Source organism: Tauraco erythrolophus, chromosome 16, assembly GCF_009769465.1.
Source record: "Tauraco erythrolophus isolate bTauEry1 chromosome 16, bTauEry1.pri, whole genome shotgun sequence".
Classification (NCBI taxonomy): domain Eukaryota; kingdom Metazoa; phylum Chordata; class Aves; order Musophagiformes; family Musophagidae; genus Tauraco; species Tauraco erythrolophus.
Genome location: NC_141480.1, coordinates 20,766,012 through 20,776,384, shown reverse-complemented (window position 1 = coordinate 20,776,384; position 10,373 = coordinate 20,766,012). Strand labels below are relative to the sequence as shown.

The 10,373-nt window shown below is 56.7% G+C and overlaps 2 protein-coding genes across 2 annotated transcripts; both read left to right on the top strand.

Moving 5' to 3' along the window:
- The first annotated feature begins 7,512 nt into the window (after positions 1 to 7,512).
- LOC147527696 (SLC35A4 upstream open reading frame protein) lies at positions 7,513 to 8,204 on the top strand. Its single transcript, XM_086621597.1, has 3 exons — positions 7,513 to 7,527; positions 7,611 to 7,709; positions 7,812 to 8,204. Exons 1-3 carry the CDS (start codon positions 7,513 to 7,515, stop codon positions 8,007 to 8,009), a joined length of 312 nt encoding a protein of 103 aa, XP_086477723.1. The 3' UTR covers positions 8,010 to 8,204.
- SLC35A4 (solute carrier family 35 member A4) lies at positions 8,196 to 9,615 on the top strand. The gene has a single exon (XM_009982153.2). It carries the CDS (start codon positions 8,597 to 8,599, stop codon positions 9,536 to 9,538), a length of 942 nt encoding a protein of 313 aa, XP_009980455.2. The 5' UTR covers positions 8,196 to 8,596; the 3' UTR covers positions 9,539 to 9,615.
- The last annotated feature ends 758 nt before the right edge of the window (positions 9,616 to 10,373 follow it).

The following is a 10,373-nucleotide window of genomic DNA, read 5'->3' as shown; positions in this document are numbered from 1 at the left end:
ATGTGCAGGACCTTGCACTTGGCCTTGTTGAACTTCGTGAGGTTCTCACAGGCCCACCTCTCCAGCCTGTCCAGGTCCCTCTGGATGACATCCCTTCCCTCCAGTGTGTCCACAACACCACACAGTTGGTGTTGTCAGCAAACTTGCTGAGGGTGCACTCGATCCCACTGTCCATGCGGCCAACATGTTAAATAACACTGGCCCAGTTTAAGGCTAGAAAGGAGAGTTCCTCTGCTTCTGTTTTACTGCTGGGTTTTGGGGTTGAGAGGTCAGTGTCTGTACAACCCTCAGGAGCCCATCTCTGTAAATGACAGTAGCAGCAGGCACCATCATTCAGCCCAGTGCTAAATAATTTCAAGAACAACTATGGGCAATTAAAAGTTGCCCGGTGTCACCCAGCTTCCTGGCTCTCTGCTTCTTTAAATGGCACAAAAACGTGCCGGAGCATCAGCAGAGAAATTTCCCTGCTGTTTTTTCTCCACTGCTTTGGAGAATCAGGAATGGTCTCACCTTTCTGTTGGCAAATGTCTGCTTGGTGCAGGAGAATGCGGCTCCCCGCCACCACTGTGAGCCACTGATCTCCAGGAAGAGGCACCAGTCTGTCATTGCTGCTTGGTCTCACCATCCTGGCCACCCATCTGGGCTCTGGTTTGTATAAAAAAGAGTGAACTGTTGTTTTTATTGCGGTTATCCATCGGTTTAAACCGTCCAGTTTCCACCCTGAACGTGTCATCACTGAACATACCAATAAACGGGAGTCGTCTGCCTCCTTTCACCAGTCCCCTCAAACAGGAGGTGGTGCAGAACTGCAGGTCCACCTACACTACGCAGGACCTGCATTTAGAGGAAGAAACCGTTGTTCATGTGGCAGAAGCTCATGGGAAACAGTATGAGAGATTGGATATAAGAAAAGATAGATTGGATATAAGAAAGAAATTCTTCCCTCTGAGGATGATGAGGCACTGGCACAGGTTGCCCAGAGAAGTTGTGGCTGCCCCATCCCTGGAAGTGTTCAAGGCCAGGATGGATGAGGCTTTGAGCAACCTGGTGTAGTGGAGGGTGTCCCTGCCCATGGCAAGGGGTTGGAACTGGATGATCTTTGAGGTCCCTTCCAACCCAAACTATTCTATGATTCTATGAGAGCACTGTCACACATGGCTACAAGAGCAATGGCATCAAATCCGCTGTGCCTCCATGATCCCCAGCTCTGGGAAGCTCTCAGTGAGAGACACAATGGTTTGGGAGCAGGAAACATCAGCTCTTCAAGGAAATCTCAATCATTTTCTTGCTGGTTTATGATGGATGTTGGCATCTCAGGCTTCTGCTTCTGCTCCGGTGCTGAACGGCAAGAAAACTTTAAAAAGATACCTTGTGGTGCTCATCAACAACAAAATGTGGCCCTTACTGCAAAGTGGTTCCTTCAGTCTGACGACTCTTCCTGGCTGGCTTCAGCAGTGGCTTTTTTTAAGTCCTCTTGAACATTCGAGACCATCTAAGGAACTGGAAGGTGCACAAGTCCATGGGACGTGATGAGGTGCATCCATGAGTTCTGAAGGAACTGGCGGATGAAGTTTCTAAGCCACTATCCATCATATTTGAGAAGTCGTGGCAGTTGGGTGAAGTTCCCAATGACTGGAAAAGGGGAAACACAGCCCCCATCTTTAAAAAGGGAAAAAAGGAAGACCCGGGGAGCTACAGGCCAGTCAGTCTCACCTCTGCGCCCAGCAGGTTCATGGAGCAGATCCTCCTGGAAACTATGCTGGGCACATGGAAGAAAAGGAGGTGATTGGTGACAGCCAGCATGGCTTCACTATGGGCAAATCCTGCCTGACACATTTGGTGGCCTTCTATGATGGGGTTACAGCATTGGTGGATAAGGGAAGAGCAACCGACATCATGTACCTGACTTGTCCAAAGCATTTGATGCTGCCCCACACAACATCCTTGTCTCTAAACTGGAAAGACATGGTTTTGATGGATGGACCACTCGGTGGGTAAGGAATTGGCTAGATGGTCACAGGTCACACTCAAAAAGTTGCAATCAATGGCTCGATGTCGAGACCAGTGACAAGTGGTGTTCCTCAGGGGTCAGTACTGGGGCCGGTGCTATTTAACATCTTTGTTGGCGACATGGACAGTGGGATCAAGTGCACCCTCAGCACATTTGCAGATGACACCAAGTTGTGTGGTGTTGTGGACACACCGGAGGAAGGGATGCCATCTAGAGGGACCTTGAAAGGCTGGAGAGATGGGCCTGTGAGAACCTCATGAACTTCAACAAGGCCAAGTGCAAGGTCCTGCACATGGGTCGGCGCAATCCCAAGCACAAGTACAGGCTGGGTGAAGAATGGATTGAGAGCAGCCCAGAGGAAAAGGACTTGGGAGTGCTGGTTGATGAGAAGCTCACCATGAGCCGGCACTTTGCACTGGCAGCCCAGAAAGCCAACCATGTCCTGGGCTGCACCCAGAGCAGCGTGGGCAGCAGGCCGAGGGAGGGGACTCTGCCCCTCTGCTCTGCTCTCCTGAGACCCCACCTGGAATACTGTGTTCAGCTCTGGAGCCCCCAACACAAGAAGGACATGGAGCTGCTGGAGCAAGTCCAGAGGAGGCCACCAAGATGACCCGAGGGCTGGAGCACCTCTGCTCTGGAGACAGGCTGAGAGAGTTGGGGCTGTTCAGCCTGGAAAGAGAAGGCTCCAGGGAGACCTTCCAGCATCTTCCAGTACCTAAAGGGGCTACAGGAAAGCTGGAGAGGAACTTTTTACAAGGGCGTGTAGTGATAGGACATGGGGCAATGGCTTTAAACTGAAAGAGGGGAGATTTAGATTAGGTCTAAGGAAGAAATTCTTCCCTCCGAGGGTGGTGAGGCTCTAGAACAGGTTGCCCAGAGAAGTTATTCATGCCTCATCCCTGAAAGGACCTTTCATGAGGAAACAGCTGCAGGAGGTGAGCCCCAGTGACCGTTCGATAGTGCTATGCTGCCCTCAAGTGTTGCTTTTTAGCAACCTCCAAATTTCCAAAGCCAGCCTGCACCAAGTTGCACTTTTCCAGCTTTGCGGTTGTGCTCCAAGAAAGGCTCTGGCAATCGCACTGATATTTTTTTCACCTTTCATGCAGCAAAAATACTGCTTGACACGTGGGCTCGTCTGAAGCTGCTGCGGAAGGCGGCAGGTTCAGCGAGTTCAGCCCTGTCCGTGGTCACCGTTGGCAGCCTGCAAGGCAAAGCCAGGGAAACAGCAGCTCCGCGCTGCGGCTGTCGGCTGCGGCGGGACTCTCGCATCTCTCGGACTTAAAATCATCGAGTCACAGAACGGTTTGGGTTGGAAGGGACCTCAAAGATCATCCAGTTCCAACCCCGCTGCCATGGGCAGGGACACCCTCCACTACACCAGGTTGCCCAAAGCCTCATCCAACCTGGCCTTGAACACTGCCAGGGATGGGGCAGCCACAGCTTCTCTGGGCAACCTATGCCAGTGCCTCATCATCCTCAGAGGGAAGAATTTCTTCCTTAGATCCAACTAAATCTCCCCTCTTTCAGTTTAAAGCCATTGCCCCGTGTCCTGTCACTACACGCCCTTGTCAAAAGCCCCTCTCCAGCTTTCCTGTAGCCCCTTTAGGTACTGGAAGGCTGCGATAAGATCACCCCGGAGCCTTCTCTTCTCCAGGCTGAACAGCCCCAACTCTCTCAGCCTGTCTCCATAGCAGAGGTGCTCCAGCCCTCACATCATCTCTGTGGCCTCCTCTGGACTTGCTCCAGCAGCTCCATGTCCGTCTTGTGTTGGGACGACTATTAATTAACCACCTCTGCTTCACGCTGCACCTGCTACTGATTCCACAATCTCTTTCATTCCCTCTTCCCAGTGGCTCAGTGGGAGCAGTACAACGTATATGGGGGATGCACATCAATTGAGAGCCAGGAGCCTTCGCAGGGCTGTCTCCGTGCTCCTGCACCCTGCCTGTTTTAGCACCCAGCTCTGCCTCCAAATTCACAGCTTTAAACCCTTGAGCCTTTAAACCTTGGTGTAGCATCCGTGGGGGGTAACACATACGTAAAACCAAACATCCCGATTTTTAATCAAATTGTTAGCCAAGGATCTGAAACGGGCAATTCTCACAATTTCTCCATCTTCCCTGTAGTTGTGCAGTGCCCGTTTCCCAAGCCAAAAGTGCTGCAGCCTGTGTTTTGCTGGCACCTTCGGTCCCCAGCGCAACTACGAGACACTGAGGCTTCACAGAAAGGTGAACAAAGAAACAGAAAAAAAATTAAAGCCCCAAGTAGGGAAAAAAGGGTTATTTCTGGGTGCCAGTTTAGGGTCACGAGTGGCTCAAGGTCCTTTCTTGTGCCCAGCTCTTTACCAAGCCAAGCCTCTTACTAGCAAAGAAAGCAATGCCAGCCCTAGCCTTTGATGGCCACTTCAAGGTGTGTTTCAGGGAGCCATTTTCCTCTTTCCTCATCAATTTTGTTCTGGCCTCTGGTGCTGAGGTCTGCAGTAAGAGCAGGAGCCAGCCAGCGCAGTCGGCCTCCTGCTCCCGTCACAGCTGGCCACCTCCCTGGACCTGGCTGGTGTGGCACGAAGCCCTTCAGGGCAGGAGTGACCTGGGTAACCACAGCAGATAGGGATGTGGAGAGGATGCGCGGAGTCACCGTCTATCCCCAGCAAAACAGCACTGGCATCTGAGCTGCTTCGACCATGGAGTGAAGAGCCCGCAGTGTTGTCTGCACAAGCACATCCTGCTCATGAACGGGAGACAACGAGGCATGAATTACACTGGGACAGGTTTTGTCTCTTTTTCCTGCTCCTGGTGCTGCCCTGGGCTGGACACAGCCTCCTGAGGCCAGACACCGTTCTCTCTGCCCTGAAATCAGCAGCAGGAGAGAGCCAAGGGGACTGCCTCCACCCCTCACTATCAGGAAAAGGATGGCTGTCTTGGTACTATGGCCTAGGGCCAGGAAGGGGACAGGAGGGATCTTGAGCCACAGGATGAGGGACCATGCTTGGGATCAAACACATCCTGCCACTCGGGCCTGACGCCAGCCAGAGGGCCAGTCACTGGAGCCTCCAGTGCAGCTGTGCCAGGCCCACACCAGAGCCCCAGGGCGAGGACTTGCGACGAGAGCAGGAGTAGAGATGGGACAGGACACAGACTCAAGCCCTCAACAGTTTGGTGCCGATCCCAGCACTGGAAGCTGCTTGCTACCTTTCTGTGCTCTCCACCTCTCCAGGCTGGAGCTGCACTAGCACACATCCACCCCCATACACAACTTTTCACTAACACACTGCAGACAGCGATCCCCACATGCCAGGGCTCAGCTCCCCTCCACGTGCCAGGGACAGCACACCCTCAGCCGAGGGCTGCCCTGTCTCCTGCGTGGGCTGCGGGGACAGCATGCGCCTCCTGGACTGCCCCATCGGTGAACCTCCTCCTCACCTGCTCTGGTGGTACATAGGTTGCACACACACCAACACCTCTGGGCTACCTTTGAGGGGTTACCTTTAGTGGCCCTTGGCTTTCCTCTGCTGGCCTGGAGTGCCTGGTGGCACCGCAGCACACACAGACGGAGGGGTCCCCAGCTCTGCAGCCTCCCACTGCTCTTCCTCTGAGAGGGACACGGAAGGGATGCTCAAGTGGTGTAAATTCCCTTTTACCCGTGAGGCGATCAAGTCAGAGTTGGTATTTATTAGAAGACCTTTAAGAAGGTCCATTAGAAGACCATTAAGCATTTGCTATTACGATACTCAAGCTGGTACTAACCACAGACAACCAATCCCACAATACAGTCACTGACCCACCACGGTCACTCAAACCCGCTCGGACAGCAACAGCTGGAAGCTGACTCTCTGCTCCCCGGAGTGGAGCGTTGCACGGATACACCGGAGGCCACCAGGAAGGTGCTCATCATGTCCCTCAGAGGGGCACTTCTTTCGTCAGATGCTTGTGTAAAATCCTGTTGCGTGCAACAGCCCCATCCCAAATTACACAACCCCCAGCTGATGCTTCCCTGTGCCAGAAGCCTTATGGTGTCCTACACTCATCAGTTCCTGTGGATGCAAAACCTGCAGCCTCTCAGCTGTTCTCCCTTCAGCCACAGCTCTGTAAAACTTGTCACCTCAGCCAACTTCTGAGCTACGCTGAGAAGCCATGGCATGACAGTCGGAGGCATGAAGCACAAGCCCAGAGGAGGACTGGGGTTTCTATCATCAGGGACCCCACTTAGCTGCCTCTTCAGTTCAGGCAGTGGGAGCAAAAAGAAAGGCAGTGACCTAAAGGCTGGGCCCCACCTGCTCCTGCCCCTCTGTCACTTTCTGTGCAGCAGATGTGATGTTCCCCCAGTGACCTCCACCTGCCAGAACCATCCCTGCAGGCTGGCTGGAGAATGCTGCTTCCGCACCATGCTGCAGCTTGCCCTTCGCCAGCAGGCCAGAAACCCAAGGCAGCAACATCCTGTCATCGCCTCCCTCTTCCTTGCACCCCTACCAGGCCCTCCTGCTCATCTGCTGCTCCCTCCCCAGGCCTGAACGCACACTGTCAGGATGTATCCAGCTTGCCAGGCTGTGACTGGGACCCCAGGGCAGAGGTGTGCCAGGGTGGGGAAAGAGGGCAGACAGGGGAAACAGAGGGGCAGCCATAGACAGGGCCACTCAACATTGAAGCCAACCCAGCACCGCAGCAGCACCTTCTGAGACAGCGAACGGGGGGGCTCATGAGCACCAAGCTGCACCGAACGCTCTGCCACGGCCTGGCAAGCCACTGGGGCTTCTCTCTGCCAGCTTGCCAGGCCAGGCCAAGGAATGCTCCCTGTGCTGCCCAGGGCAGGTGCTGGTCAGACCTTCAGATCTTCGCGCCAGGAACAGCCACGCGAAGGGATCCCTCTGACAGCATGGACACACGGGTCCACAGCCCATTCTGAAGGCCGCCACGCCCCAGCTGCCCCAGGACGGCCATCACACACACCAGCATCATCCCCGAAGGTCAGGTGCGAAAGTGACCCTGACTTTTTCAACTTCTGCGTGAGCCATAGACCTGGAACGAGAATCGGTGCATCATTTTATCCTGTTTGCTAATTACCCACCAAGGAGACTAAAGCCATGTGCCTACAGTAAGGGCAGCACTGTAACCCGATGTAAGACTTTGCTTCCCCTTAGATTGCTAATCCACATGGAGAAAAATCTACGCATCTCACTGGATTATCCATGTCACGGCAGCTGAGGGCAGAGCAGGGCCGCAGCCCCCAGCCCCGCTCGGGGCCCTCCCCTCCCGCAAGCACAGCTCCCCTCAGGGCCCCCTTCCCCCGCACCGGCCCCCGCTCCCCGGTGCCCAGGGACCCGCGGGCGGCACGCAGCGCTCCGCTCCCCCGGCCCTCAGGCGGAACGGCCGCCCCCGCCGCCACGGCACCGCCTCCGGCCCCGTCACAAGATGGCGCCGGGCGGGCCGGCGGCGGGGAGGCGCGTCCGCTGTCACGTGGCTCCCCGCCGCCCAATCAGCGGCGGGCTGCGCCGGCGCGGCGCTAAGATGGCGGACGGGAAGGTGAGTGCGGCGGGTGGGAGTGCGGGGCTGGTGCTCTGCGTCCCCCCGGCGCTGCCGGGCGTCAGCCTGCGTGTTTCCCGCAGGACCCGCCGCCCAAGCTGAAGGACCTCGCCTTCCTGAAAGAGCAGCTGGAGAGCCTGCAGCGCAGGGTGGAGGGCGAGGTGCGCGCCGGCGGCGGGCAGGTGAGGCCACCCGGGTGAAATTCCTGAGGTGGGATTCCTGAAAACCCCCCCGAGGCACAGCGCGCCGAGCCCGGTAGCCTCACTCTTGGCTCTTCTCCCCAGGACGGCTCCCTGCTGGCCTCTCCCTTCCTCAAGGGCTTCCTGGCGGGCTACCTGGTAGCCAAACTGCGCTTCTCGGCCGTCCTGGGATTCGTGGCTGGGACCTGCACCGGGATATACGCTGCTCAGAACTACGCCGTCCCCGACGTGGAAAAGACAGTGCGGGACTATTTCGATTCGGTGAAAAAAGGGCGGGAGTAGCAAGGAGCCCATGGGCAGCGGGGGCTGCGGGAGCGCCGCTTCGTAGTCAGCAGGTGCGCAGGATTCCCAGGGCTTTCAGAGGCACATCCCGCACGCCCTGCTTTCCCGCTGGAACAGGTTCTTTCCCGCCGGAACAGGCACCGCATCATTGCGAGACGTCAGCGGGTCCGGTTATGGGGTATTTATTAGGGCATCGTGGCAGCAGCGCTCGCTCCGCTGACCCACAGTACTCGGAAGCACCGGTGGCTGGCGGTGTGCCGGCTGCCCGCTCCCCTCACCTCTCTCTCCACACCCCTGCGGACCGACAGGTTGGCTGGGACGTGCCATCGCACTCGCCACCCGTGTGTCCTTCCACGCTTTGCCCTAGGAACACGCTTTGCCTGGCTTCCTGGGCATGCTTGTAGTTCTCTTCCTAACGAAAGACACGGTTCTCTTCCGCTGCGTCAGAAATGTAGCAGGTAACGTTATGTCAGGCTCATTAAATTCGTGGCATTTGGTCTCTCCTTCACTGCTCTAGGGCGTGAGTCTGTCCGGCCTCTCTGCGCTGGTAGCAGCTCGCCCTTGCTGGCTACTGCCTGAAAACGGTGATGTTTGGTAACGCTGCTGGCTCTGCAAACCGGGCGCTCCGGAGGGGGCTGTGGGGACTGATGTTGGTCGTGTCTGTAGCCATTTATGGCTCCCATGCTCCCCTCCTGACCCTGTGCAAGGTGGATGGGACGATCCCCTTCAGCTCCGCGTCCGTCGTCGTTCTTGTCGAGCTGACAAAACTGATATTCTCCCTCCTGGTCCTGCTGACCTGGGACTGGGATCTGCTGGGAGTCACCGTGTCGTGGCGCCACGTTGCCCCGTTCGCCCTCTCCGCCTTGCTCTACGCTGCCAACAACAACCTGGTGGTTCACATGCAGCTCTTCATGGACCCCAGCACCTACCAGGTCTTGAGTAACTTAAAGATTGTCAGCACCGCGCTCCTCTACAGCCTCTTCCTTCGCCAAAGGCTCGGCACGCGCAGATGGCTGGCGCTCTTCCTGCTGGTGGCTGCCGGGGTGAGCTATAGCTGTGGTGGCCTGCAGGACCCTGGCAGCGCCTCCGAGATGCAGCTGCACATCACGCCGGTGGGCTTGTTGCTGATCTCAGTGTACTGCCTGATATCAGGCTTGTCTGCTGTCTACACGGAAGCCATCCTGAAAACGCAGGCACTGCCTCTCAGCCTTCAGAACTTCTTCCTTTACTTCTTCGGGGTCCTGCTCAACTCGATCGGCTACTTCTGGAGCAGCGCAGAGGGCAGCTTCTTGGAGGGCTTTTCCTCCTGGGTTCTGGTGATAGTGGTCAGCCAGGCCTTGAACGGCTTGATCATGTCCGTGGTCATGAAGCACAGCAGTAACATCACCAGGCTCTTCGTGATCTCCTGCTCTATCCTGGTCAACGCCCTCCTGTCTGTCACCCTCTTCAACTTGCAGCTCACCCTCCTCTTCTTCATTGCCGCCTCGTGCATCGGCCTCGCTGTTCACTTGTACTATGGGGTCACGTAGCTGCTGCCTTCCTGCTCCGCATGCGCCGGCGCAGTTTCCAGTTGTTCCTCAGAGGTGTTGAGTGCTTGTGCTGCTGTTAGAAATGCAGCGGTGCTCTGGCCATCTGGTGTTTGTGGGAAGTCCTTCCTGGGGGATACTTGCAAGACTAGCAAGGGGCCCCCAGAGGAGGAGGGAGTGCTTTGTCCCTGCTTCCAGGGGGAAACAGGACCCTGCTCCAACCCAGCTGGGCTCTGTGCCACAGGGTCCCTGCGCCATCAGGTGGGCTCAGCCTCGAGAGCGGGTCCTGAACATCTCGTTCACGTGGCGTATCGCATTCTCAAGCTGCTTCCCCCATCTTCCCCGCACCAAGAAGTTCACGTTTCTTGTGTCCGTAAGCGCTCCCGCAGTGGTTGGCTCCGCTGTGCCGCGGGCTCTGGGCGCAGGCGGCCCTGCTGCGTGATGGCTGCCAGGCCAGCGTTGGCCTGACGCTATATCAGTTCCCGTGGGTGGTGCTTCCCTGTGGCAGAGGGGCCACGTCCATCTGAGGTGCCCAGCTGATCCCCAGCCCTTGGCTTCGGGGGAGTCTTGGTGTGGTGGGAGGTGACCCCTGCTGGCCTGTGCCTCCTCTGAGCCCCTAGTGAGGTGGCAAGAGGGTTTCTCCCTCTGGATCTGTAGAGGTACCAGCCATCTACACAGGGCTGGGTGCTGCTGCCTGGAGAGCCTCATGCCATGGCCGGGGTGTTTCTCCCACCTCTCTGTGTTTTTTTCCAGCCCCTGGCTGTCGGGCTGCTCTCCTTGGGCCCTATTTCCCCACCTCAGTCACGGTGTCACTGCTCTGTGCAGAGCAGACGAGGAA

What these genes read in the sequence shown, in the direction of transcription:
- SLC35A4 (XM_009982153.2), top strand. Translation starts at nt 8,597, where the DNA reads ATGTTTGGTAACGCTGCTGGCTCTGCAAACCGGGCGCTCCGGAGGGGG.
- LOC147527696 (XM_086621597.1), top strand. An exon ending in TGCGCGCCGGCGGCGGGCAG is followed by an intron (nt 7,710 to 7,811) that starts GTGAGGCCACCC and finishes TCTTCTCCCCAG; the next exon opens with GACGGCTCCCTGCTGGCCTC.